At 57.2% G+C, this 24,591-nt stretch overlaps 1 protein-coding gene across 1 annotated transcript in view; it reads left to right on the top strand.

Annotated features, from left to right (window-relative positions):
- The first annotated feature begins 3,986 nt into the window (after nucleotides 1-3,986).
- CORO2B (coronin 2B) overlaps nucleotides 3,987-24,591 on the top strand; it is a 139,754-nt gene continuing 119,149 nt past the window's right edge. The window contains exon 1 of the mRNA XM_044764641.2: nucleotides 3,987-7,510. Coding sequence (XP_044620576.1) covers nucleotides 7,496-7,510 — 15 coding nt within the window. The 5' untranslated portion in view covers nucleotides 3,987-7,495. The remainder of the gene's footprint in view (nucleotides 7,511-24,591) is intronic.

The raw sequence follows: 24,591 nt of genomic DNA, 5'->3' as shown, positions 1-24,591 counted from the left end.
CATGGGTCCCCCACATGCACAGATTTACCCAAGGCCCTGCACACACTAAGGGCAGCCCTGACTCAGGGAGACAAGCCTTGTTCTTGTGAACTAAGTTCGGAACATCTTGCAGCAGGCAGACAAGTCCTTGGCAACCATCTGGTCTAAAGCCTGCTCTTTACAGACGATAAGGGACTGAAACGCAGCAATGACAGATGCCTCGGGGTATTCAACATGGACAAGCTGGTAAGTGCCCGACCGCAGTGGAAGGAGAGGACAGAGTGTCTGGGAGTTGGGAGGGGGTCTCCCTGGAATGAGAGGGTTTTCTGCTGAGCCCTGAAGTGTAGCCGGATCTGGCCAGCCTGGAGGAGAATGGAGCAGAGCATTCCTGGGGCGTGGGGGCTGGGCACAGAGGGACAGGAGTGATCAGGACCTGTGAGGGCCGGGCACAGAGGGACAGGAGCGATCAGGACCTGTGGGGGCACTGGAGGGACTGGTCTGGTTGAGAGGCACCCGGAAAAGTCCACTGGGCTGTAAGTGGATCTTGGACACCTTTCTCCCAGTCTCTGAGGCCCCATCCTTGCTCTCCAAATTGAGAAGCGTTTGTCTCCCAGGAGGCGGTCAGGATACTGGCCACTCCCACTGCTGGGGGTATCTTGAGGTTCAGCCCCAGATTGGTGAGTGGGGCTAAACCAGGACAGTCCCTGGAACCGCTGAGATCGCACACAATTTCAAGCCAAAGCAGGAACCGTCAAACCTGGGGCCCCTTGCCGGAGCTGTTTCAGGCCACCTCCCTTCATCCTTCTGCTCCCTGCCATGCTTGTAATCTGCCTGTCTTCAGAGGAAAGATTCTAAAGTCCTCCGGTTAAGATATTGAAGCCCAAATTAAAATCCAACTACGCTACCTAGGAGAAGGACAGAGAAACAACTCCTTCCGATAGGTTTCGCATAGTCTATAAAGCACTTTCTCACCTGTTATTGCTCACCATACCTTCTGATGTAAATCAGTGGTTCTCACCATCCCCGAGAGGGTTCTTTAAACAGACTGCTGGACCCCACCTCCAGAGTTCTGAATCAATGAGCCTGGAGTGGGGCCCAAGCATCTGCATTTATGACAAGCTCCCAGGCGAAGCTGATGCTGGTTTGGGACCCACACTTGGAGAACCACTGACGTAGGTGTGACGCAGATGCTAAAGGATCTCAAGGTTCCCTGGTCCCAGTGGCTCTGTCCAAGGGACCGCTCACGCCCTCTGTTGGAGGTTGGCGGCATGGCAGGCTTTTTTTTTCTTTTTTTCCCCAACGTTTTTCATCTTAAAATAAACAAAAAATTTCATCTTAAATAAAATGTTTACCAATCGATAGTTCTGTGGCCCCATTGTATACCGAGCAAACCATGGCTTGGCTAGGCTCTGGGGCTGTGGCAAGCTCCATGCTCATATGCGGCGAATGTCGAGCTGGACCTCAGGCATCCTGCTGCCCTTCCCTGTGCCGGGAGGAGCCCTAATCCACAAGCCGCTCAGGCGGACGCTCGGCGTTATGGAAAGTGCAGGAGGGGTAGTCAGCCCTGGGCCCTGGGCCCACTCTGCTGCATGTTAGCCGTGAGGCTGGGCAAGCCGCGTGGTCTTGCCCAGCCTCAGGTTCCTTTTCTGAGAGATGGGGATGACAACAGTTGTTCATTTTACCTTGACTAGAATATCATGAGGACCCAACAGAAAGCAGAGGATTGAATGATGGGAACGCTGTTGCTTTCTAACAGTAACAGCAGGATTCGTGGAGTGGAAGCACTACTTGAGTGCTTTCTCTCACTGAGATCTCGTAACAGCTCTCAAGCAACTGTCCTGATCACACGGATAGCGTGTGGAGGAGCCGGAATTGGAATTCAGGTATTACAGCTCAAGAGCCGGGCACTCAACCACTGCACTATGTGAGAGCGGACGATGCTTCTGGAGCACAGCTGTCACGTGCAGTGTCTGACAGGGCGCCCTACCAGGGCGTGCCTCTGCCCTCGCTGTGGCTGAATGTGCCTGTCTGCTGTTATGGCCGCAGAGAGAGCTGGGGGAGCAGACCTCTGGGAGAAGGCTGACCCGGGCTTCCCTCTCTGAACCCAGATCTGAGGCTCCCCACTTCATCATCCATTTGCATACATCCCACAGACTCGCAGCACACATACGGACACCCACAATCCCACACACACTCACGCAAGCTCACAGAGTGGGTCACGGACGGAGAGGCTGCTGCCCAGGTGATGGCATCTCTGGTCGAGGACGCAGCTCTCAGAGGCCCAGATGTGCCTGCTCCCAGGCGGCTCACCCATCCGCACCCCTCAGATATGGAAGGAAAGATGACACCCCCGGGGCAAGGTCCCACCTGGCCCAGCACTCCCTCATGCCCAAGTCAGCACTGTGTGCGCTGTACAGAGGCCATGGGGAAAGGGGGAGGGGGATGAAGGATGAGCGAGACAGAGAAGAGAGGCAGAGCCACAGAGACAGGCAGAAGGAGACGGAAACACACAGAGAGATGAGAAGGCAGGAGGAACAGAGAAGCAGACGCAGTGGGAGGACAGCTGGAAGAGAGAAACCATGAAAGTCAAGAGGAGAGAGGGGGAGAGGACCCAGGCATGAGGAGCAGTGGACATGGTGTGGGGAGGGGAGGGGGGCAGAGTGGGAAAGGCAGGCCGTAGGGGTGCCTGTTGGTGAAGACGTGTGGGGAGGACACAGACACGGAGATTCGAAGCACGGAAAGGTGGACACAACAGAGAAGCAGGGGTGGGGAGAAGCTGGGAGCGTAGACATGGGGGAGAGAGGTTGGGAAGACAATAAAAAGAGACAGAGAGGAAGAAATGGGAACCAGGAGAATTACAGAGCAGGAAGGGGGCTGAGCAAGGCACTTGCTGTGTGCTGGAACTGCCAAGAGAGAGTGGTCCCTATCCTCATGCAGCTCATCCTCCAGGAGGATGTCACACCCACAAACAGGAAATGATAAAACAATGCACAAGGGCAGAGAGAAGGGGACTCAGGGAGTGGTGTAAAGTAGCACAGAGGCTGGGCATCTAAATCAGGCTGGTCATCGTCTAGGAGGGCTTCCTGGAGGAGGCAACATCCAAGGAAAGAATAAGGAAGAGTCTGGTAGGTGCTGAGGGGGAGAGAAGGGCAAGAGTGTGATGGGAAGGGAAACCTGGAGACTGAAGGCAGGTCTCTGACAACCGTGTTTGGGCCTCATCCTGAAGGCAGCAGAGGGCCCCTGATGGGTTTTGAGGAGGCAGATCTGTGTGTGTTTGACAAGGGGTGCGTGAGCTGCTCAGTGGAGAATGGATTGGTGGGCACAAGATAGGAAGCAGGAGGGCCAGTCAGTCAGAGTGGCCTGAGCCAAATATAACGCTGTGTGAGGGCAGTATGAGTGGAGATGGACAAGAGGGGAGGGTTGGAGGGGCGGTGGGATCTGCGGGGCTTGAAGACTGAGTCCCTGAGGGCAGGTGGAATGGGGTGTGTGACCTGGGGTGGCATGAACGAGGCAGCCACGAGGACTGGAGGACCTCCCTCCCACGGGCTCCCTGGCTCTGGGACTCTCCCTCTGGCCCTGGCTACAGTGCAGCATCCACCCATGTCTGGGCATCTTTCCTAGGAGACGGCAGAGTTCTTGCAGGCTGGGACCAAGCCCCCCCTCACTCTGTACAGTGGCACCCGACAGAGGGCCTGGGCAGATGCTGGGCAAGTGAGCACACTAGGTGGGGCAAAGCTTAGTGTCGGGAGGCCCGATGCCTCATTATGCAGTGCTGGGACTTGAGCCAAGGAGTTACTAAAGTAGAAGCTAAAGGTGCCCATGGCAGCCTTATTGGATTGCTTGAGCATTACCCAGCATCTCCTATGCGTCAGCTACTCCTTGTGATCAAAAACAGAGAGAGTGAGAACACATGGTCACAGCCTATCAAAAGAGACAGGAGAGATATATTTAATCATGATAATTATAACACAGTGTGAATCAGGCCACTGTGGAGGTAGTGTCAGGAAAGCTACATAGAGGAGGGGACATTTGAGCTGGATTTTGAAGGATGAATAGGAGTTTGCCATGCAGAGAAAGAGGTGTAAAGGCATTCAAGTCTGAGGAGAGAGTGTGGTCTAAAGCACTGAGGCATGAAAGAGTCTAGAGGAAACCAGAGCTACTACTGCAAACTCTTATTTATTCCACAATTTATAGCACATTCCCTTGGCCTTCCCCTGGTTTCATCTGCGCCTCAGCGGATGGTCTGGGAGCTTAGACCTGAGCTGACAGCATCCCACTTCAAGTAAGAGCTGGGAGTCTTTCGGCTTTCTGCCCCAGGGCATTCTCCAAGCTGAAGTAATGCCCTCAGGGGCAGCTCTCCAACACTGGGGAAGAGGCGCTGAGGACGGATGCCTGGAGGCAATTTCGGACACAGCCCCGAGGTCTCGGGGGAAGCGGGCCCCTTGCCTTCAGCAGGGGCCCTGTGAACATGCGATAGAAAGTTCAGCTTTCCATGGGCTTCTCCTTCCTGATCTCACTGCTTACCTCCACCTGCTTATCCACTTCTGCCTCCTGGGATCTCTTTCCCACCAAACCACCTGCACCCAACTCTTTTCTCAGCTTCTGCTTCAGGGAGGATCCAGACTAAGATGGGCCACACTGCTGGGGACCCAGGCGGCAGGTGCTGTGGTGTAGACAACCACACCACAGAAAACACACACGTTTCTGAGCATCCCCTACAGGCTAAGCCCTGGACCTGACGAGGGGTGCAGAGTTCCTGCAGAGGGCCCTTGCTCTCCAGCCCTCCCCTCTGACGGGGGAGATGTGACAGAGGGCCCAGCCCACAGCGCAGGAGGGATAAAAAATGGTTTCTTTCTGCCTTTGGAGCACGTCACGTGGTTGTGGGCAGCAGATTGATGTTCCTAATTACATTTGGCTCAAGCTGATATTAAGTATTTGTCTCATTCCCAGAGCCCACAGTGCTGACGGATGGCGGGGAAGGTGCCAAGAGGCATGCTGGGTAGCTGAGGATGACAATCTGGGATCCCAAACATCCGTGAGAGATAAAAGTGGACAAGTCACAGCCATGGGGGAAGGGTGACTAGTGTTCTTGAGTTGCCCTTTAACGGCTTCCAAGGGCTGGAGGGGCCTTGGAAAGGTTTTGAGGTCCATGCTCCTGTCTTGAGGCTGACCTACCCAAGACAGTTCAGGCAGAACATGACCCTTCTGCCGCTGTACAGCTCGCTGGGAGGATGTGCTTTCGCCAGTCCACCATAAATTTCTTCTGCTGCAGGTTGAAGGTTTATTTTGCTTGATTTGTTCTTGGCAGCATTAAGTATTCGCTGAGCACCTGCTGCATGCCCGGGGTACACAGGAAGAGAAGGCACACCCTTTTTCTCAGGACGCTGGTCGGCTCACCGTCTACACCACAGGAAGCTCATGGAAGCAAGACCAGACACTCAGACCCAAATGCAATAGGGGGACCCGCGGGGGCCGGAGGGGGCGTCAGGGACATGTGGAGGAGATGGGGCTGTGAGCGCAGGCAGGGTTTGCAGTAGCGCAGAATGAGGAGGGCGTTCTCGGCAGGCAAGCAGCGTGTCAGAGGCAGGAGGTCCAACCCAGGAACACGCCTATACGGGGCTGCACGAAGGAGATGCTTAGGCCTGCAGCCACAGCGATCTGCTCCTCAGGAGATGTAGTCAGTGACTCAAACTCCTGGCCTGTGAAACCAGGCCTGACAACCCTCCGTCTGCCTCCCAAGACAGGTGTGAAGCTCAAATAAGGCAACAGGTACGAGGGGCCCTGGCATTCACAGATCCAAAGCACAGGGCTGTGCTTGATTCAAAAAGACTTCTGTTGAAGTTCTGACTCCGTCACTGTGTGATCTTGGGCGGGTCTCCTCCCTCTCTGAGTCTGTTCACTCATCAGCAAAGTGAGGATGGTAATTCCTTCCTCCTGCTGTTGCATTTAGGAGTACAGGAGAAACTGTAAATCAGAATAGCATGATCATCCACAAAGCGCTCTCCAGACGCTGAGTGCTCCATCATTATTGCTCTAAACAGCGGGCTCCTTGAAGGCAGGCGCCCCGTCTCCTCTCTATCCCCCAGCACAGGTGCTCACATGCCACCCCGTCGACGACGTGACCCTGGTTAATTGCACTGCGTATTCGCGGCGGAGCAGGAAGCCAGCACTTCCGGGCTAGCCGGGCGATGGCGTTGCGCGGCAGGTCCCTCCGCCTCCATCTCCGCTAACCCCACCCTCCTCAGTCTCAGCATCTGCCGAAACCGGTTCTGCTCAGGTACTCCCGAGGAGGACTCCCTTCTCGAGACTTGCGGGGTCACCTTCAGGTGGACATCCCTCCAGTTTCGGCAGCAGCTCCAGGATATGGTGTGACCCGGGTCACGTTAGTGCACCACAGAGAATGCACCTGTGTTCCCCCGGAGCAGCGCTGCGCCCACCGGCGGTGTAGACACACCTAGCGCGGGGCCCGTCAGGTCTCTAGAAGGCCGGTTTCATAAGGAGGGGTTCCTAGAGAGCTTGCGGCGACGTGGAAAGAGCGGGCGCCAGGAGGAACGCCTGGGGCCAGTACAGCTGGCTGTGTGCCCTTGGCTAAGTCACTCCCCACTCTGGTCCTCAGTTTCCTCCTCTCTAAAATGGACTACGATCCACTCTGGGCCAGCTAATCTCTGCGGGAATTAGAATTAAACGATTGCTTACACAACCCTGTGCCCAGGGGTCTGCGCGGGGCAGGGGAGCGGGCAGAACTCCGGGCTTGCGGCCGCCACGCTCCTCTCCGCCCGCCCCGCCGCACTCACGGCCCGCGGGCCGACTTTGCGAACCTCCAGGGGGCGAGCCCGCGGTCCTCTCGCCCTAACGCGGCGCCTGGGCCTCCAGCGTGTGACTTCACCAGCGTCCCAGGGCCAACAGGGCACCGAGAGCCCAAGTCGCCGCCCACTCCCCCGGCCGGCAGGTGCCAGGACCCAGCCTCGCCCAGCCGCGTGGCGCCCGCGGGCCCGAAGGGGTTAAGGCCGCGGGCCTGGGCGCCTGCCGGGGGCTCCGGGAGCGGCGGTGCCCGGCGGCCGGCCATCGAGCCCGGAGGCGCGGGGCACGGCGGCGGGCGGGCGTGCGCTTCCTCCTCCTCCTCCTCCTCCTCCCCCCTGCGCCTCCTCCTTTGTAGCGAGTTCCCGGGCCCTCTTCCTCCCCCCGCCCGCAGCCCGGGCCCTCTCCCTCTCTCCCTTTCTTCCTGCCTCGCCTTCCTGCGGCGAAGGAGGCTCATCTATTATAAATGCACATTCGGGGCTGACATCAGCGCCGGGCGGCGGGCGAGCGCCAACGAGCGGTCCCCGCGCGCTGCCAGCCCGGAGCGCGGCCCCAGCTCGGCGGGGCCTCCCGCGGGGCGCGGGGCGCGGGGAGCGGGGAGCGCGCCGAGAGCCGCCCGGGCCGCGAGCGCGCCCGCCGCGCCGGACCCCTTCCCGCCGGACCCCGGCCGCCGCCCCGCACGCCGCGCCGCGCCCCCGCCCCGCCCCGGAGTTTCTGCATGACTGTCACAAAGGTAAGCGCCGCTCGCCCGCCGCTCCCGGGACCCGCCGGCACCGGCAGCCCCCCGCCTCAGCTGCGGGGGGCGCGGGAGTGTGGGTGTGGGAGGGGGCGCTGGGGCCGGGAAGGTGCGGCGGGCGCCTCTCTTGCTCCCCCAGTCGCTCGAGTCGCTCGGGCCCCCAAGGACTGCGGAGGGAACGGGGAGGATGCCGCTGTGATCTGGACAACATCCCTCCGCACCGGCCCAACCCCGGGACTGCATTTTTAACCCGTGTTTAGGATGCTGCATTTTTAACCCCTGGAGAGCAGCATCGGGCAGCTCCTTGGTGTCCCCCGTTGGAGCACGCCGCGGGGACCGTCGCTGGCAGGGACTGGCCCTGGGCAGTGGGCGTGGGATGGGCTTGCCGCCCCGAGGAGGCCAGCTGAGGGAAAGCCCACCTCACCTGCCGGCTTCTCCCCGCTCATCACCCATTGCGGTAACTCTGGGGTCCTCTCCAGAGCCAGTCAGCGGAGAAGGCGCTCCCCAGTCCCGGGAGCTGCTACCAGGCATAGGAAAGGTCTGCGGTGACCGACTTGAAGATTTGGGGAGGGCAAGGGGCGGTGGGCGTTCTGACAGCCCGCATGTTGGAGGAGAGTTCTTGCACTTTGCCACGGGGGCGCAGGTTATCGGAGAGACTTGGGCCTTCCCTGTTAGGAGGAGGAAAGAGTTAAGAGGAAAGCGGCCGGGCTGGTGGAAGGTGTCCAGGACTGCGAGACCTGAGTTCACTCCCCTTCTCTACCCCACACGCCCTGGGTGACCTTGGCTGGGCCCTTCTGCTTTGGGCCTCAGTTTCCTCTTGTGGAGTGTGAGGAGAGTAGCCTGGATTCTGGGGATGGTGGCGGGCAGCTGAAGAACCTGTAAGATGTAGGGGGTGAACCCACACTTTCAGAGAGCTCTGTGGGTAAGAGCTCACAGCCTGGCCTGGGCCTTGGGTTTGGCGACCCACACACCCAGGGCCTGCCTCCACCAGCTGCCCAGCCGGCTCTCGGGATTGGAGCGTTGGAGGCCCAAGTGGGAAGAGCAGCCCGTTTGTGGTCAGAGCAGTGGGCCAGATGGAGGGTCACGGTGGAGGTGATGGGAGGGGCGGTTCTGGCTCCTTCCGCCAAGCCGGGGGCTTCCCATGCCCCCATGAAATCTGCCATAAGACAGCGTGTTTGTTCAGGGTCTTTGGGCTCAATTCCAAAACTAGGACTTGGAAACATTGGGGGAAGAAGAATTTGGGGGCTCAGGGCTACCTCAGTTCTGGCCACTGCCGGCAGGGCTGCTGTGACCCACAGAGGGGAGGAGGCTTAGTGTTTTGAGATGATGCAAATGCCATTCAGCTGGGAAGGATTATTTTCATTAAGGTTATTAATGTCAAAGACGCAAGCACGCTGGGGCAGAAGAGTAATGGATGAACCTGGATGAGAGATAAAGAATGTGGGATTTGTAATAATAATGCTGAGATTTGATTCAGTGCCTCCCCTGTGTCTCCTTATGTACATGAGCGCAGGCAACCTTCCTTCCCAGGAGGCCTGCAAGGAAGGTGTGTTCAGTCCCCTTTAACAGAGGAAGAAACTGAGGCTCAGAGAGGTAAAGTGACTTGCCTAAGGTCACACAGCGAGGAAGTCGCAGAGCTGGGGTTTGCCCTCAGCACTGTCTCAGTCTATGGCCTGTGATCTTTCCGTTGCTCTGCACTGTTGAGGACCCTGGAGACTGGGTTATTCCCATGGCAGAGGGGCGCTACTTGCAGGTCTGGGGCCCAGGGTAGGGAGTCCATGAAGGTGGGTACTTGTCTGTTAAACCCATTGGCAGGCCTGGCCCCTTGGGATCTAGTGATTATTCACTAATGCTCCCCCTTTCTCCCCTCCCCCTCCAAACCCCTCTGTGTCTCTGTCCTCCTGCTCTAACCAGTGTGGCATCAGTTTAAGCCAGCTCAGAGGATTACATGAAATCCCCATCTTAACCCTGTCTTCTCTCCCCTTGCCAGCCCTTCACCTACTAGTCGTGTTTCTGTAGGGGGAGCTGGAGGAGTGGGAGCAATGTGGGGGGGGGGGGGCCTGGGGCGCTGCTGCTGTCTGAAAGCCTGCTGGAAGAGGCTCCGTCACAAGTTCTAGAAGGAACCGCGGTGCTCTGGGAGTCTGAAGGCCTGGCCTCTCGTCCTAAGTCGGCCACTACCAGGCTGTGTGACCTTGGACCAGTCACTCCCATCTGTGAGATGCAGGAATTGGTTTTGATGATCTCTGGGGTCCCTTCCTCTGGGCCTCGGGAGAGCTTCAGCTCTGGCAAGGAGTCAGTTCTGATGGAGCCTGGGGCCTCTTTGTTCTCTGCAAGGGAGGTCTGGTTACAAGACAGATATGAAGAAGAACCCTAAAAGGAGCCACTGCTCACAAACTGGAGGTGGAGGTCTGGGGGCAGAGTCAGTGCTCACAAACCGGGGTTGTGTTGGGGGACAATAGATGAGACTGTGGACCCCAGGGCTTGCTGCTCCTCCTCCAGGCAAAGGGTCACCCCTTTCAGGCGAGCCCCAGCTTTCTGTCCCTTGGACACCTGCCCTGAGCCTTTGTGTCAGGCCCCCTGAGCGCGGAGTCCTTGGCCAGGGTCAGGGGTGAGTTGGCAGAGCTGCTCTGGTTAGCTCCAGAGCCTGGAAAGTGGAGAAGAGGAAGTCAGATGGCAAGTTGCTAGACGCTCAGTAGCAGTTCCTCTGAGGAGGTGGGCCTCAGTTTCCATCTATCACCCTCCCTCTCATGCACACCCCAGCCCCCTTCATGGGGGGTACCGCTAGTGCAGCTGCCTATGAAGCCTGGGGGTTCTGGAGGGACTCCTGCCCTGAGAGCCCTAGGGCTGGAGCCGTGCAGATCTCTGGATTGTAACCTTCCAGCCCGACGGCATTGTCCTCGTTATGACGTCTGAATCCCTATTTGATGGTGTGTATTTTAGTAGGCCGACTTCGTTTCTTTATGTAACGACGAGGAGAACAAAGGAATGAAAAAGGAAGAGAGAGCAGAGGGAAAGACCAGATGCAGCTTCCCAGACCTCAAACATCCCCGGGAGGTCAAGGCCCCTCCTCCTCCCAGTTTAGTCCAATATGCTCACATGGGGCAGGTCAGGGGAGAGGGAGTGAAGGCTGCTTCCTAGCGACGAGATGATCTTATTCCAGATGACTTTGTTCTTGAAGTTCCCGCGCCTGCGTTTTGTACTCTTTCTCTGTCTCGTCCGTTTCAGTCGTGCGCCAGGCTGGCAGGGCTGCTCCACTTCTAAATATCCATTTCTAAACTGCCACCAACTGGGAACACAGAACAAAATACATTAGAATTGTGTGTCAAGTACAAGTCAATGGGGTATAAGAGAAGTCTTGAGCTTTCATGTTGGACTTTGCAACTCCTTTTTGCTGCTCAGAGGACTTTGCAGTGATTTCCTGGCTTTTGTCTTTGATGTGACCAGGGATGGGGCTCCTAAGGTAGGAAGGTGGTGGCTGACGGTGACTGGGCTTCCTCGTTCCCAGGCGTGCCTTGTCAGGTTAGGTGCCGGTGAGCTAAGTGCCATCCAAGTTCCCGAGGCTGCCCCAGAGGCCCTGCGGTCCAAGAACAGACTACCTTCAGCAGCAGGAGTGGTACCTCAGAAGGACTTAAGAGGAGGAAGGTGGGCAGAGAAGACCCTGGATGTCAGCATCCTCTTCCCCACTGAGCAGTTGACACCCTGTCTGCAAGCAGCATCGTCAGCCACGCCAGAGCCCCTCTTTTTGCAGGTCAGCTTTCTCTCTCCTGCCGCCGTCCCGGCAGAACTCAGCTCACAATAGGAGCCCCTGGCTCCCGCTGAATGTGAAGGAGTGAGGATGGTGTTGCTCTGCCCAGGAAGTTAATACCAGTTAATTGTTTGGCAAAGATCACGTGTCTCTAGGGCCCCTATAGAGTGGCTCGTAGGAGAATAGAATGTTTGAACAGTCACGTCACCCAACCATCTTCCTTGACAAATGGGGGAAGTCAGGCCCAGGGAGCAGATCGTAACTTGCCTGAAGTCACTCAGGAAGTTGGAGGCTGGAGGGGCTGGAACTGGGTCCTCCTGAGGGCTGGTCAGTGCTCTTCCCACCTGGCTGCCCTGTGGGGGCTCCTGAGCAGGGGCAGGTGTTTCGGCTCCGTTCTAGTTACTCCACTGCGTCACCCCAGCCTGTACTGTAGTATCTGGGTTTCCCTCTGCTGGGCAGCCTCTTCCATTTTGGGGTCGAGGTGTGTGGAAGCCCTTGCTACAACCAGGGTCAGGATGGAGAGGAGGGGGTTGCAAGGTCCCTCCGCCTCTGACTCACTGACCCAGCATCTGGTCTACCTAGGAGATGATTGGATCCGTGGACATTCCTCTTCCCAGCACTTCTTTCCTGTCTGCCTCTTCCTGGGAGAAGAGATGAGAGAGCCAGAGTTAACAGAGCCTCAGTTAAAAGGCTGAGAGGTGCCTGCACACACCCAGCTCCCAGATACTCGGGGGTGGGTGAGGGTTCTGCCTTCTCTGCTCCACACCCTCATTACACCTCCTCCTTCCAGATGTCGAGCATTCCGTGCAGAAGGGATGCAGCTAACATTCACTCACCCTCGGAGCTCCTCCTCTGGGCTGGGCCCTGTGTTAGGCATTGGGGTCACAGAATGCATGAGCCACATCTCCTGCTGGCTAAGACTTTCAAGGAGATGCATGTGGAAGGTCCAGGGGACGCGAGCCAGGAGAGGTCTGTCTTGCCTGCGTACTCTAAGTGCTCAATAAATGCAGGCTCTTTCCTTCCTTACTGTCTCGAGGTGCTGGCACTCACTCGCAGGAGAGCTCTGGCGAGTTCCCTTCTTCCCGAGTGTGCCCAGATGCCCTGTGCTCTCTTGCCTGGGGGCATTGCCTCCTTGGCACTTATGGCAGCACTTAGAGGCATCTGGGCAGAATTGTGGGGCTCCTAGGGCTCCAGAATCACCCCACAACTGGCCTACCCTATGGAGTCAGCAAAGATGTGAGCTTGGCCGGTTTGGGAATGTGGACGCTGGCTGGACCAACGGCCTGGCAGCATCAGGCCTTGGCAGCTCCGCGATAGAGTGAGTTTTTCCATTCTTCCAGGTTGGCTGGAGATGGAGCAGACATGGCCTCAGCCATCGCCGGCTCCTGGCACCGGGGCGGCCCAGATTCTGATTTGGATGTGCTGGCCACAGCATTTGTCTGGTGTCTAGGAGATGAGAAAATGTGCAGATTCCCTCTGTGCCCAGCTGCCTCTCCTTCCCTCCTCTCCTGATCAGCTTGTTTGTCCCCCTTCCTTTCTTTGCTTTCTTTGCTTGTGGACCTGCAGGCTCAGGCCTGGGCCAGAGCCGCCTGCAGCCTGGGAAGCTGGGAGCAGCTGGCAGGGAGCGGACCCTGCCAGAGAAGGACAGATGCAAATCCAGTGGCTTCCACATGAAAAGAAGCTGTTTAGAATGAGCCTCTCCTTTGTGGGCCTGGAGTGTGGGACCAGCTGCGAAGGAGGCTCAAGTGTGTGTGGAGAGGGAGTGGGGGAGGGGCCGCCACTGTCTTCCTCTCCTCCTCCCCTCCCCCCGCAGAGGCCCCTGGAGGGACTTTATAATTGGTTTCTGGCTGGCACCCTCCTTCCGATTAATTAACACAGCGATGGGAGGCACCCGGGTTTGCTCAGGACTGTCCCGTTTGCAGAACACAAACATGGGCTCCTGTGCTGAATCCCTTCCAGCATCCGAGGGTCTCTCGGTGGTGGAGCTGGTTCCCCCTCTTTGCAGATGAATAAACGGAGTCTCTGAGTGGAGAGAGGGCCACGCCCTAGTCACAGAGCTCGTGTGGGTCAGAGCTGGGGTGCACATCCAGATCTGTGACTTGGCGCCAGAACCTTCTCAATCCGATCACGTTGTGGCCCACGTCCTGTGAAGATTAATCATCGTCGTCCCCAGAATCACAGTTATTATGCAGGCACTGGGCGCGCATGATGGCATCTACTCCCTACAGCCATGAGGTCGGCTCTGTCATCAGAGGATCCCACTTTCGAGAGGAGGAGATGGAGGCTCAGCGAGGGTAGGTGAGCTGCTCGAGGTTGCAGGTTTAGTGGATGGGGGAGCGAGCATCTGCCTGGGCTGGCTGACCCGAGCACATGTTCCTCTAATTCCCAGGCCTCTGGGGCTGGTGCTCCATCCTACTCTGCCCCTGCCCCCACCCCCAGGCGGAGGGCTCCTCTCTGTGTGTCTGCGGCCCTGGCACCAGGGTGTGCTGGGCAAATGCTACTTGCCTTGAGGGTGACACTCGTGATGTATCCTGCTTAGACTTCCCTCTGGCCTTCACTGGAGCGGGGAACCACGTAAATAATTTGGGGAAGGGTGCTGGGTGAGGAGGGCATCCTGCACGTGGTGTCTGACATCAGATAGGGCTACTTGAGCAGGGCAGCCAGCCCAGGGGTAGAACAAGTGTGACAGGAGCAGGACCACCGTCTCCGTTTCCGTGAAGCTAGCTTTGTGTAGGGAATGCAGGTCTGTGGTCCAGGCCTGCAACCCTTATCAGAAGTGGCTGTCTCTCGAGATGGCCCCTGATGACCACCAGGGTGCCAGCGGCTAAGAATGCCAGCTTCAGAGTCAGACAGATGGCACTGTATCATTTACTTGCTGTGTGTTCTTGGGCAAGTTGCCTAACCTCTCTGAACATCTGTTTCCCTATCCATTAATTGGGATTGATAATAGTAGTATTTAAAATGATTATTATGAAGATTAAATGAGCTGATCCGTGTGAAGCACTTACCACATGCCTGGCAGTTAGTGTCAGCTATTAACATCGGGAAGACAGAAAATTAAACAAATGGTTACAATGAGTGTCCTGGGGGTTATGAAATGAGAAGCATAGGGAACTCTGGGAATAATCGCAGGGGGCCTGATCTAGCCAGGGGCGGTTAGGAAGTGACTTTTAAGCTGAATCATGAAGGATGAGTGGGAGGTAGCAGGGGAGGGAGGGGAGCTGAGGAGAGGAGAATAGACAGAGGGAAGAGCATGGGCGAATGTCTGGAGCCAAAAGCAGCTCACAGGATTGCTTCCTGCCGGCCAGCCTTGGGGAGAGCTCGGTATGTGTCTGGGCTCATTTAATCCTCAGAGTGATTTCACGGTGTAGGTTACTGTGGTTATCCCCACTTTATGGGTGAAGAAACAGGCACAGAGAGGCCAAGTAAGCTACAAAAGGTTGCCCAGCGAGGCAGAGTAGAGGCTGGTCCAGACTGGAGCCTCCTGACTCCGGCACGCTTTCCTTCCTCCTTCCTGTGGCTTGACGCTCATAGGGAGGATGGCTTGTCCCTGGGCCACTTCTTAAACTGACCCCGCCAAGAGGGGTGTGGAAGTGCCTCGTTCAGTTGTGCAGCCCTCTGCCGCCCCTCACAGAGCCTCCTGGGCTGCGGGAGGGAGGGCAGGGGCCCTCTTGGCTCCAAGGCAGCCCCAGGAAGGGGGCATGTATTTTTCCAAAAGGAAACTTTGCTCTGACAGGAAAATTTCCATCTTACATTGTTACTGGGCCCAATTACGACTATTTTTGTTCTTTAAATCTTTCTGATTCTTGGATTGGGCCTTGGTCTTGAAAGTAAAACTGCAGGGACATGTAGGTGATTTTTAATGTCACGAGCCAATTAGGTGCCCGCCCTGCTCAAGCTTGAGTTTGACTCGGAGTCCGCGCCCCAGGCTTCAGCTTCCCAGTCCCTGCGTGAGGCTGACGGCAACACCATTGGAGGCCTGGCTGCCCGCGGGGGGCATGTGGGGAGGCTGGCTCTGGCGGGTGCTCGCACTGATCCCTGGGGAGAAGCCCCCGTGTTCAGTGTTTGACTCCGGAGCCCTCTGGGGCCGGCTGGGCCAGCCCTCTGCCTCCTTGGCACTCCGCACTTTCCAGGAACACGAGAATGACTCCTGATCCTAACTTAGATTAGTTTAGTAAATACTGATTGATTAGTAGGCTGTCCCCAGCTTTGGACCAGGTGTTAGGTCCCTGCTTTCAGGGGGCCGATGGTGTAATCGACAACAGCAACAGAAGCAGCCTACCCTTCCGGAGCGTTAGTCTGTGCCAGGCACCTAGGAAGTGTCTCACACGTATGTGCTCGTTCCTCCTGAGTGTTCCCTTTCTATAGTTGCAGGCCCAGAGGCCCAGAGAAGGAAGGGAGGTAACTTATTAAGGTCATAAAGCTGGTTGGGGCTGAGCCTGCCTCCCGGGCCTTCTGTCTTACTAGTCAGTCTGTCAGGCTGGAATGACCTCGAAACGTGAGGCCAGAGAAGGGGTCCCGGAGGCAGAAGACCTAAGTCTTGCTCTTGCCTCTGCTCCTTACTGTGTGACCTTGGGGCAGTCTTCAAGGTCTCTGAGCCTCTCTGTTCTCATCTGTGAAAATGGAATTAGTTCTCAACCTCACGGGGTGCTGTGATAGTAAGTAAGGCACTTACAGCTGTCACGGAGAGAGTGGCTTGTTGTCATAGAGTCTAATTCACACCCTCCGGCCCCCTCCCACCACTAGAGTTAGGTGCTTCCGTCCAACAGCCAACCCACGTCCCCCGCTGTAGTCTTGACTTCAGAATTGGTTCATTCTCTGTTGGTGGAGGAGACGAGGTCGCCTCTTCCAAACAGCCTCGGTCTCTTTTTGCTCTGTCAGGCTAGTTTGGTGCAGATGAAAAGTTGCTTTTCTCTCTTCCCGTTCTGTCTATTTGGGCTGTTTTAATATGCTTGGGACAAATAACCTGGCTACAAAAATTGGGTGTCCTGCTTTCATTGGAAAAATGAGCCAAATAAAGCATCTAGGTCTTGCTGCTTATCTTCCTGGCTCCCCTAAGGCCCAGCTCCCAGTGGAAGGGGGCATGGGTCCCAGAGCACAGTCCCACCCGGTGGGTCTCTGAGACACCCGGCCCCACTGGCACATGGCCTTGACCTTTCTCCTGACGCCCTGGGGGCTCAGACCTACTTTTCTTCTGGGTTCCCGGAAATGAATATCCTCTACGAGCTTGAGGCATTTGTGGCAAACATTTCAGAACTAATAGCTTTATGATCTGGGATCTGGGGGAATTTCCAGGACGTGGAGCAACTGATGAAAAGAAAGGTGTTGGTGGAAGGGGACAAAAGAGTTTAATTCCTGAGTGTTTTGTTTGACTTCGTAAAGAAAATACTGCTTATGCCTGCCCCGCTGACCTCCCGTGAAAGATGAGTTTGCAGGAATGCCTGGGGGAATTTGGGATTCCGAGAAATTTGGAATTCTGGGAATGGGGATTTCTGTGTACCTGAGGGTCCATCCGATAACTTTTTATTATCAAAACTGTCCTCCCGGGCTCTGGGCCTGCCTTGCTGCCATAGTCGTTACCGCATCTGAGAACAAACTCAAGTTGTTACGGATGGAGGCCATTTCAGGGCCCGAACTGCCTGGAGAAACTGGCCTTGTCAGGGTCCCATCCGTGGTAATTTCTCGGGCCTTGGAGCTCCTGTTGCCTCCAGGCTCCACTGTACCTGCCACGGGTAAAGGCCGAGCTCGTCACGTTCCAGTTGTAAAGACACAAAATTGGGCAGGATTTGGAGCAAGCCTGAACTGTTCCCTGGCTGTTGCTGCTTGGGCCGAATCCTTCCTCCTGTGGGTCCATGGCTGCTAGAGCTGTGAGGGACGCTAAGGAGATGTAGTGGCGTCCCTTCTTTTGCAGAGGAGAAACCTTGAGGCCCCAGAAGCTTTATCCAAGGGGGTACAAGCAGCGAACGGGAACCGGGGCTCCCTTCAGGTGGTGGCCGGATCGCTTTGGGCGAGTTTCGGTTCAGTGGGTTTTTCTAGGCTTCCGGTAGAAATCAGGACTGATTCAAAAGTGGGGGTGGGGGAAAGTTCCAGAAAGGAGACTTTGAGGACTTAGCCTAGGTGGCTGGGGGCCCCTGAATGGAGGGGCCTGGCTCCCCAGGTGACCAGCGAGGAGTGCCCCACCCTGGGGCCTGGACGTGGCCATGGCAGAGGCAGGAGGAGCGACTTATGAGGCGCTGTCTGCTCGGCTGCGGGGCTGTGATTGCCGAGGTCTGGCAGCGCATGCCCTCCGTGCCAGGCTGCCACCCTGGCCTCCACCACGGCTTGCGAACCGCCCTCTCCCTCCTGGAAGCCGGCCCACCTGGCACCACGCGGGGCCGTGGGCAATCTTTCCCTGCTTTGTTTCTCAGAAACCATTAGAAGGGCCTCTGGGTTGGGAGCCTGGGTTGCTAAGAGCTTTCCTCTGGCCAGACCTTATCACTGGCTTGAGAAGTCTCCAGGCAGAGTTTTCCCTGGAACTCTGGCTTGGAGAGAAGGAGGGAGGGAGGAGGGAAGAGTGGGTGGAGAGGAGGAGAGGGGGGCTCCAGAGCCACAGAGAGGCCGCCCCCTGCAGTCCCTGGAGACCCAGGGCGCTGGAGCTGGCCGTGGGAGCTGCAGGCCCTTGGGCCTCTGCTTTAGGAAAGCAGCAGGCACACAGGCTCCCCTGAACCTGCCCCCCATGCACCCCTACAACTCTGCTCTTATCCCTGCTTTATGGAGGGGGAACCTGAGCCAGCACTTGCCCGGGCACCCACAGTGGGGAAGAGTGAACTGGGCCCTGCCCGGGGTGGGTCTGATGGCACAGTCTCAGGGACCTGCAGGAGCTCAGTGTTCCTCTGGCCTGGCAGTGATGGCTGACCACACTGTGATTGATTTTTTAAGAATGCCCTCCCGATCAGGGTGCCCAGAACCCACCAGAGAATTTAGTTCCTTTGGGCCTTTTAGATGTTATTAAAATACATATTCTCGTGGGAGGGGTAAGGCCTTAAGTAGTTGCCGTTGACTGGGTCCAGCCTGCTGACAGCAAGACCCTAGAATGATGGGGCTCAGGAGAGCTCCCTGAGGAGGAAGGGGAGCAGGAGGGGAGAGCTGGTGACCGTGAGCCAGTTTTGCTAGGGAAATGGGGGTGGAGGGGCCGGCTATCGTGCAGAGTCCCTCTGCACCCTGGCTGCCTTGCTCTCCTGACCCTGACCACCTCTCCCCTCCCCACTCCCCACCGCCTCCCCTGCAAATAAAATGAGGCCCTAGATTCATTCAGAAAACCTTTGTCCAGCGCTTGCGTGCCGGGCCCAAAGCACGTGGCAATGAGATGCAGGGCAGGACCCCAGCAGGCCCCTCCCCAGGGGCTCCCAGGCTATGGGGGGAGACAGGCCGCTCAGAAGGATGCAGGGCTGCAGCCATGACGGGCGGGGAGGCTGTGAGCAGGGGTGTGGGAGGACAGTGACAGAGATGTGTGCACAGAACTCTGAAGCCTGGGGACGGGGTGGGGAGGCCAAGGGGGTCTCTGGAGGAAGAGATCTTGGCCCCGGCTTCATGGAGGAGTAGGCAGAGATGGGTGAAGAGGAGGGAAAGGCATTCCAGGGAGACGGGTGTCGTGAGCAAAGGCGTGGCAGGGGGCCACAGTCTGGCTTATTCCAAGGAGGCAGGATTGCGGCTGCCAGCCGGGAGGGGTGGGACGGTGATTGGTAAATGAGGCTGGAAGGCAGGCAGGAGCCGGGGCCGTGGCTGGTCAAGGACCCGAGCTTCTCCCTGCAGAGGCGTGGGAGCGGGGGGATTTTAAGCAGAGGAGTGACACAGTCTAACTCGCACTGCACGTTGGCTGCCCCAGCCCCAGTGGCCCTAGAGGCCGAGATGTGAGCGGATGTTCCCAGTCTGGGTGCAGTGAGGTGGGAGCAGGGGCTTCAGGGCCCCCGGCCCGGACTTCCTGCAGGCTCTACCTGTGCCTGAAGGTGAACCCGTCCCCCAGGGAGAGCCCTGGTGGGACCACTGTGCCGTACTGCCTTTCCCACCTGCCTGATTGCCAGAAAGGTTGGATCTGGGCGTTGAGAAGACAGAAGGAGCGGGCAGAGGGCCATAAGTGTCCTTCTGGTGAGGCTTGGCCCTGGCATGCTGAGGAGACCACTGCCGCTGGGTTTGGAGGCTCCTGCCGAAACCCCACCTCTGACCCTTGGGGGCTGTGTGCTTGGGGTCAGTCCCCTCCCTCCTGGTTGGGACTCAGTTTCCTCAGCTGTCTTAGGATAATTTCACCCGTTCGAGGCTGTGTGCAGGAGTGAGTTTATGGGCGTGCTTATGCCAAGAGCTTAAGCCCTGTTGCGGCCCAGCCTTGGATCCTGCCCAGCCTCCTCCCTCCCCCAGCTTCCCGAGACACTGCAGCGAGAGTCTCCTCCTGAGCTGTGTCCTCCAGCATGTACACACTCACTGCAGACCACCAAGGCTGTGAAAAGTTCACGAAACTTGGAGGTTGGGGAGCAGAGTTCGAGTCTCGGCCCAGCCACCAGCGCTTCCTGTGACTCTGAGCGCGGCAGTCCAGCCTGTCTGAGGCCTTCTGCCATTTCCCTCCCATTTGGCATAAACATCAGCCCTTCACACACGGAAGGGGATTTATGAGTCAGTCTCCTCCATACGCCCCCCGACCCCGATTCTGCCTCCTTCAGCCAGAGAGCCCTTCCTGGTGAAAATTCTAGCCAGTTTTCAATGGCGACCTGGGTTGGAGCTGGGATGTAGTGTTAACTGGGATGGGGCACGAGAGAACCTTCTGGAGTGATGGTGGTAGGTGAATGTGTGCATGTGTAAAAATTTTTCAAGCTGAACACAAGATTCATGCACTATAGGCTTGTCAGATATATTTATATGTAGTAATATTAAAATAGTAATATTTTATTTTATTATATAAAATCTATTTATTAATAATAATATATTAATATTTAATATATCTATATTTGATTTTAAATACAAATGGGAAAAACATTCTTCCCAGCTTTCAGCTCAAGTTCCATCTCTCTCCGTCCACTCATGTATTCACTCTACAAATATTTGTTTGGGCTTCAGGCAGCCCAGGCATGCAGAGGTGAAGGAGACACAGATGCGTGTACTGTCGTGGGAGCTCCGTGGTGCAGAACCTTCGGTGGCTCCCCATTACCATTAGTGGTGGTTCTCAACTCCAGCTGCAAATCCCCTGGGGAGGTTTAAGTGCTTGTCTGCAGGGCTGGCTTCATGGGTGTGGAACCTGTGCAATGCTTGATTTAGTGTTCTGCTGACACTGTCTTGAAATTCATAATTTTTGATCAAGGGGCCCTACAAATTATGTGGTTGGTCCTGCCTCCCCCGCTTCCTCCAGAGCAGTAGGATCATGATCTCCGGTAGGAGGGCCCAGGCACCAGCTCTTCTTCAAAGCTGAGCTCCGCTCTGGAGCAGCCCTGTCCAGACGCAGCTCTCATCCTTAGACACTGGGCTGCAACAGAAGCTGGAGCCTGGCGCTCTAGACGCTTGTAACTGAGTTGGAATGATAAGCCCTCACATGTGAGAGTGTCGCAGGAGCAGTTCCATGTGGCAGTGGTGGCAGCGGTCCATGAGGGAGCTCAGGGAGGAGAGGGGAATCTCTGTGGGGTGGGATGGTCAAGGAAGGCTTCATGGAGGCGGTGGTGCATGTGCCATCCTGAGAAGGGCAGGAGAAAAGAATGGGAGAGGAGAAAAGGCAAAGGCAGGCCAGCACTTAGGAAAGGGCAGGACTCTCGGGGGGAGGGGCGCAGGCTGACTGGAGTGCAGAGTGGGACTGGAGCAGAGAGATGTGGCTGGGAAGCTGGGGTGGGGCGAGATTGGAAGCACAGGAAATGACAGTCTGAGAAGGCAGAACCCCCCGGCAATGGGGAGCCGCTGAATGTTCCGGATCCAAGAATAATGTGCTCCGTGAACATCTGATGAATAAACAAAAGGAATGTTTGTGGGAGACTTGGAGTGGCCGGCTAAGCTGCCGAGGTTTCCAGCAGAACTCGGTCCACCTGCTCTTGGAGGCTCTGCGCCCTCTTCCCGTGGGCGCTGCCCGTCTGCAGGAGCCTCGTGTCCCCTGCCGGGTGGTCTCAGGCAGCAGTGATTGAAGTGTCCCCAAGAACAGCGGACGCTGAGCAGACCATGCTCTCCCGTTTCTAGGAACAGCGAACAGTGTGGGGAGCCTCTGCTCTCCAGCTCCCCCAGGTTCCCAGCCCCGGTGAACAGCCCCTGCAAGAAGGTAGCCGTCCCTGCCACCTTGTATTTCCCTCGGCCTGGGGGACGCGGCAGCGCCTGGGGAGGGGGGAGAGGCCCGCCTGGGATGGAGGAGCCCCCATTTCTGAGTAGCCAGCAGCGGATCAAACGCAGATCTGTTTGCTTCTTAGTCTCCTGAAATATTTATGCAGGAAGGTGAGAAAGGGGCTCTGTTTATTGAACGCATCCTCCAGGGAAGAAGCCACAGGGAATGGGCTGCTTCCCGTGTTGGGGAGCCAGTGCGCAGACATGGAATTTCTTTGGGTTTGAAGCCAGACAGAGCCTGTGTGCTTGCAGAAGGAAGGGGGTGGGATATCTGGAGGGGGCAGAAAGCCCTCTAAACCTCCTGCTTCCAGTCCCAGGCACATGCCTTCCTGGTGACTCCCAATAATAGCAACTGAAATCTCAGCCTAGTTTCTATTCTTGGCTCTGCCTCCAACATGCTGTGTGACCTCTGGCGAATTGCTTAACCTCTCTGGGTCTTTGTTTCCAACTCTGAAAAGAGGGAGGTATCAATCCAGTTCTGCCTGCCCCTTGATAGTGTTTGGAGAGTCAGATGAGCTGTGGCGTGGGTTTGCTCTGAAGCAGTGGAGGGGTAGGAAGAGGTGTAGGGAGCATTGTACCATGCAGAAGTCCCAGCTATGCAGTGTTTAAGTCCAGAGAACTGGCTGGAAGCAGGACTGAGTGGCCGGCCCAGCCGGCAGCCTCGACTGTGGCCTGTGGGGCCAAGCAGAGGGAGTGCTCCTGCGACCCAGGCCTACCCTGGGGCCCCTTCCCTCCTTCCTCCTTCAGCTGAGCCCCGCCCTCCCATGTCCCTGAGAACGCTGGCAGGATTTCCTCCCAGGAAGGGGCCATGGGTGTCCGGTTTACATCCCCTGGGAGTTGCAGGCGCTGGGGAGCAAGGCAGCACTTCCCCCTGATGCTGGGACCGGCCTCGTCTGCAGATGTGAAAGTCTGGCTCCACGCCACCAGCCCGTGGCGGGCCTCAGATCACCTGCTATCCACGGCCAGGGGCCGGGACCCCCTGCCCTCAGCTTGGTCCCTGAGGCAGGGCTTCAGGGGCTCCTCCCAGGGCTGGGGTCCTGTTCCCGGCTCCATCACTGGCTTGCTGTCCCGGTCTCCCATAGTGGGCTCTGTAAGACGTAATAGTTCATGATGGTTGTTAGCATTAGAGCCATCTGAATCTTCATACAGACTACCGTGCGCCAAGCACCTGCTCCCTGCCAGGCACGGCGCTGGCTCAGGGGACACACGGGGAACCCCATTCCCCGACCTGTAAGGATGTTGAGTTCTGTCTGGGAGGCAGACACAGACACCGATGAAGTGATGGAGCGGCGCTGACCCTAAAGGCCCCAAAGGCCCGGAGCACGGGGAGACGGGCCAGGCCTCCAAGGGGCGGGGGTGTTTGCGGCTGACTGTGAAGGGTGCGTGGGTTGGGACGGGGTGGAGCAGGGGTGCAGCGTGAGTAGAGGTGAGGGCAGCGGGCTCCTGGCGTGTCCCAGGGTTTCCAGGTTGACCAGGGAGGTTTGAATGTGGAGAGTCAGGGGCTGGGAAGGTGGGGAGGGGAATGGAGGGGGAGCCAGAGGGGCGGTGAAGACGGAGGCCAGGCTAGTCGTGCGTGAGTCAGTGAAGGGCTCTTTGCAGGAGACCTGGCTCATTCATTAGACTCCACGACAGTCAGTGTTCATTCAGCGCATGCAGTGCCAGCCCCTGTTCTAGGTGACGGGATGTGTCGACATCAGTGACCTGGACAGAAGCCCCTGTCCTCGGGAGACTGGCCCTGGAGGGTAGGCGACAGGATAGAACGCAAACACATAAACGTTAGCATGTCAGGGTATGGTAAATGCCATGAAGAAAAGTGCAGCGGGGTCTAGGGGTAGAGCCGTGGGAGGAGCTGTTTCAGACAGGTTGGCTCTGAAAAGGGGACATCGGGGCCCAGAGTGGAATGAGGGGAGAGATGGAGCCACGTGGAATCTGGGAAGATCCTTCTGGCTGAGGGAGCAGCAAGCTGGAGACTCCTAGGAGGAGGCGGCCTGCCTTTCCAGGCACAGTGTGAGGCCCGGGTCTGCGGAGTGTGAGGGGAGAGGTCAGAAAGGAGGGGGAAGCTGGTCTGGGTCATAGTGAGTCCTTCTGCCTCCCACAAGCTGGCACTTGCTTCCCACTCACTAATGTTTGTTGACTGACTGTTTGAGGATGACCACTCAGGGAGCTCGGGGGAAGACAGACTGGAGAGGGAAGAGGCTGGAGGCCTGTAGCCTGGTGGCTACGCTGAGCTGGTGAGAATCTGAGCCAGGAGAGAGGCAGTGGGCACAGGGAAAAGGAATCTCCAGGCCTTGGTGACTGGATGGGAAAAAAGGAGGACAACAGCTAGGGTGCTCCTGGAGCTCCCCAGAGCACAGCAGATCCTCGAATCCACGGGGCGTTGCTGCAGCGGGCTTCCCACGCCCCCTCCACAGGCCACCTGAGCCGGGCCGGCCCCCACCCCACCTCGGCCTGCGGGGCAAAGCCAAGCCTCTGGTTCCTCTGCCCTCTCGAGGATGCTCCACCCTGGGCCGGGTCCCCCTGCTGGGCTGGCAGGGCTGGCGGAAGTCCCCAGGGGCCGCCCTGCCCTGCCAGCCTCACCTCGCGTCCAACCTCATTAGTATTTTGAGCAGAAGCATATTTCTTTTTTCCTGCAGGGAATCGGTGCCCTGCTCATTTCAAATTGAGTAAAACCAAAGAGCAATTAAGAGGCACAGCCTTCTCAGGTCAAGGAGAAATGACAGAGGGAAGCAATGTGGCTGCCTTGCTGGCTGCTGGCACATCTGTTCTGGGCTGGCTGGCGTTTGAGCGCCAAGGAGGGAGGTGCTGTAGGATTGGAATTCGCCAGTAACAAAATACTAACCATTACTGTGTATTGAGTGCTGACCGTGTTCCAGGGACTTGCTGTCTCGCATGCATCTCGAGGCGTTCTTTCAACAGCCTTGAGGCATGGGTGGGGCGGGGGGGGGGTGCTACCCTTATGTCCATTTTATGGATGGGGAAACTGAGGCTCAGAGGGGTTGGAACATGCCCAAGG

Source organism: Equus asinus, chromosome 2 (assembly GCF_041296235.1).
Source record: "Equus asinus isolate D_3611 breed Donkey chromosome 2, EquAss-T2T_v2, whole genome shotgun sequence".
Taxonomy (NCBI): Eukaryota; Metazoa; Chordata; class Mammalia; order Perissodactyla; family Equidae; genus Equus; species Equus asinus.
Note: the sequence above shows the minus strand (reverse complement) of the source record. Positions and strands in the feature narration are given on the sequence as shown.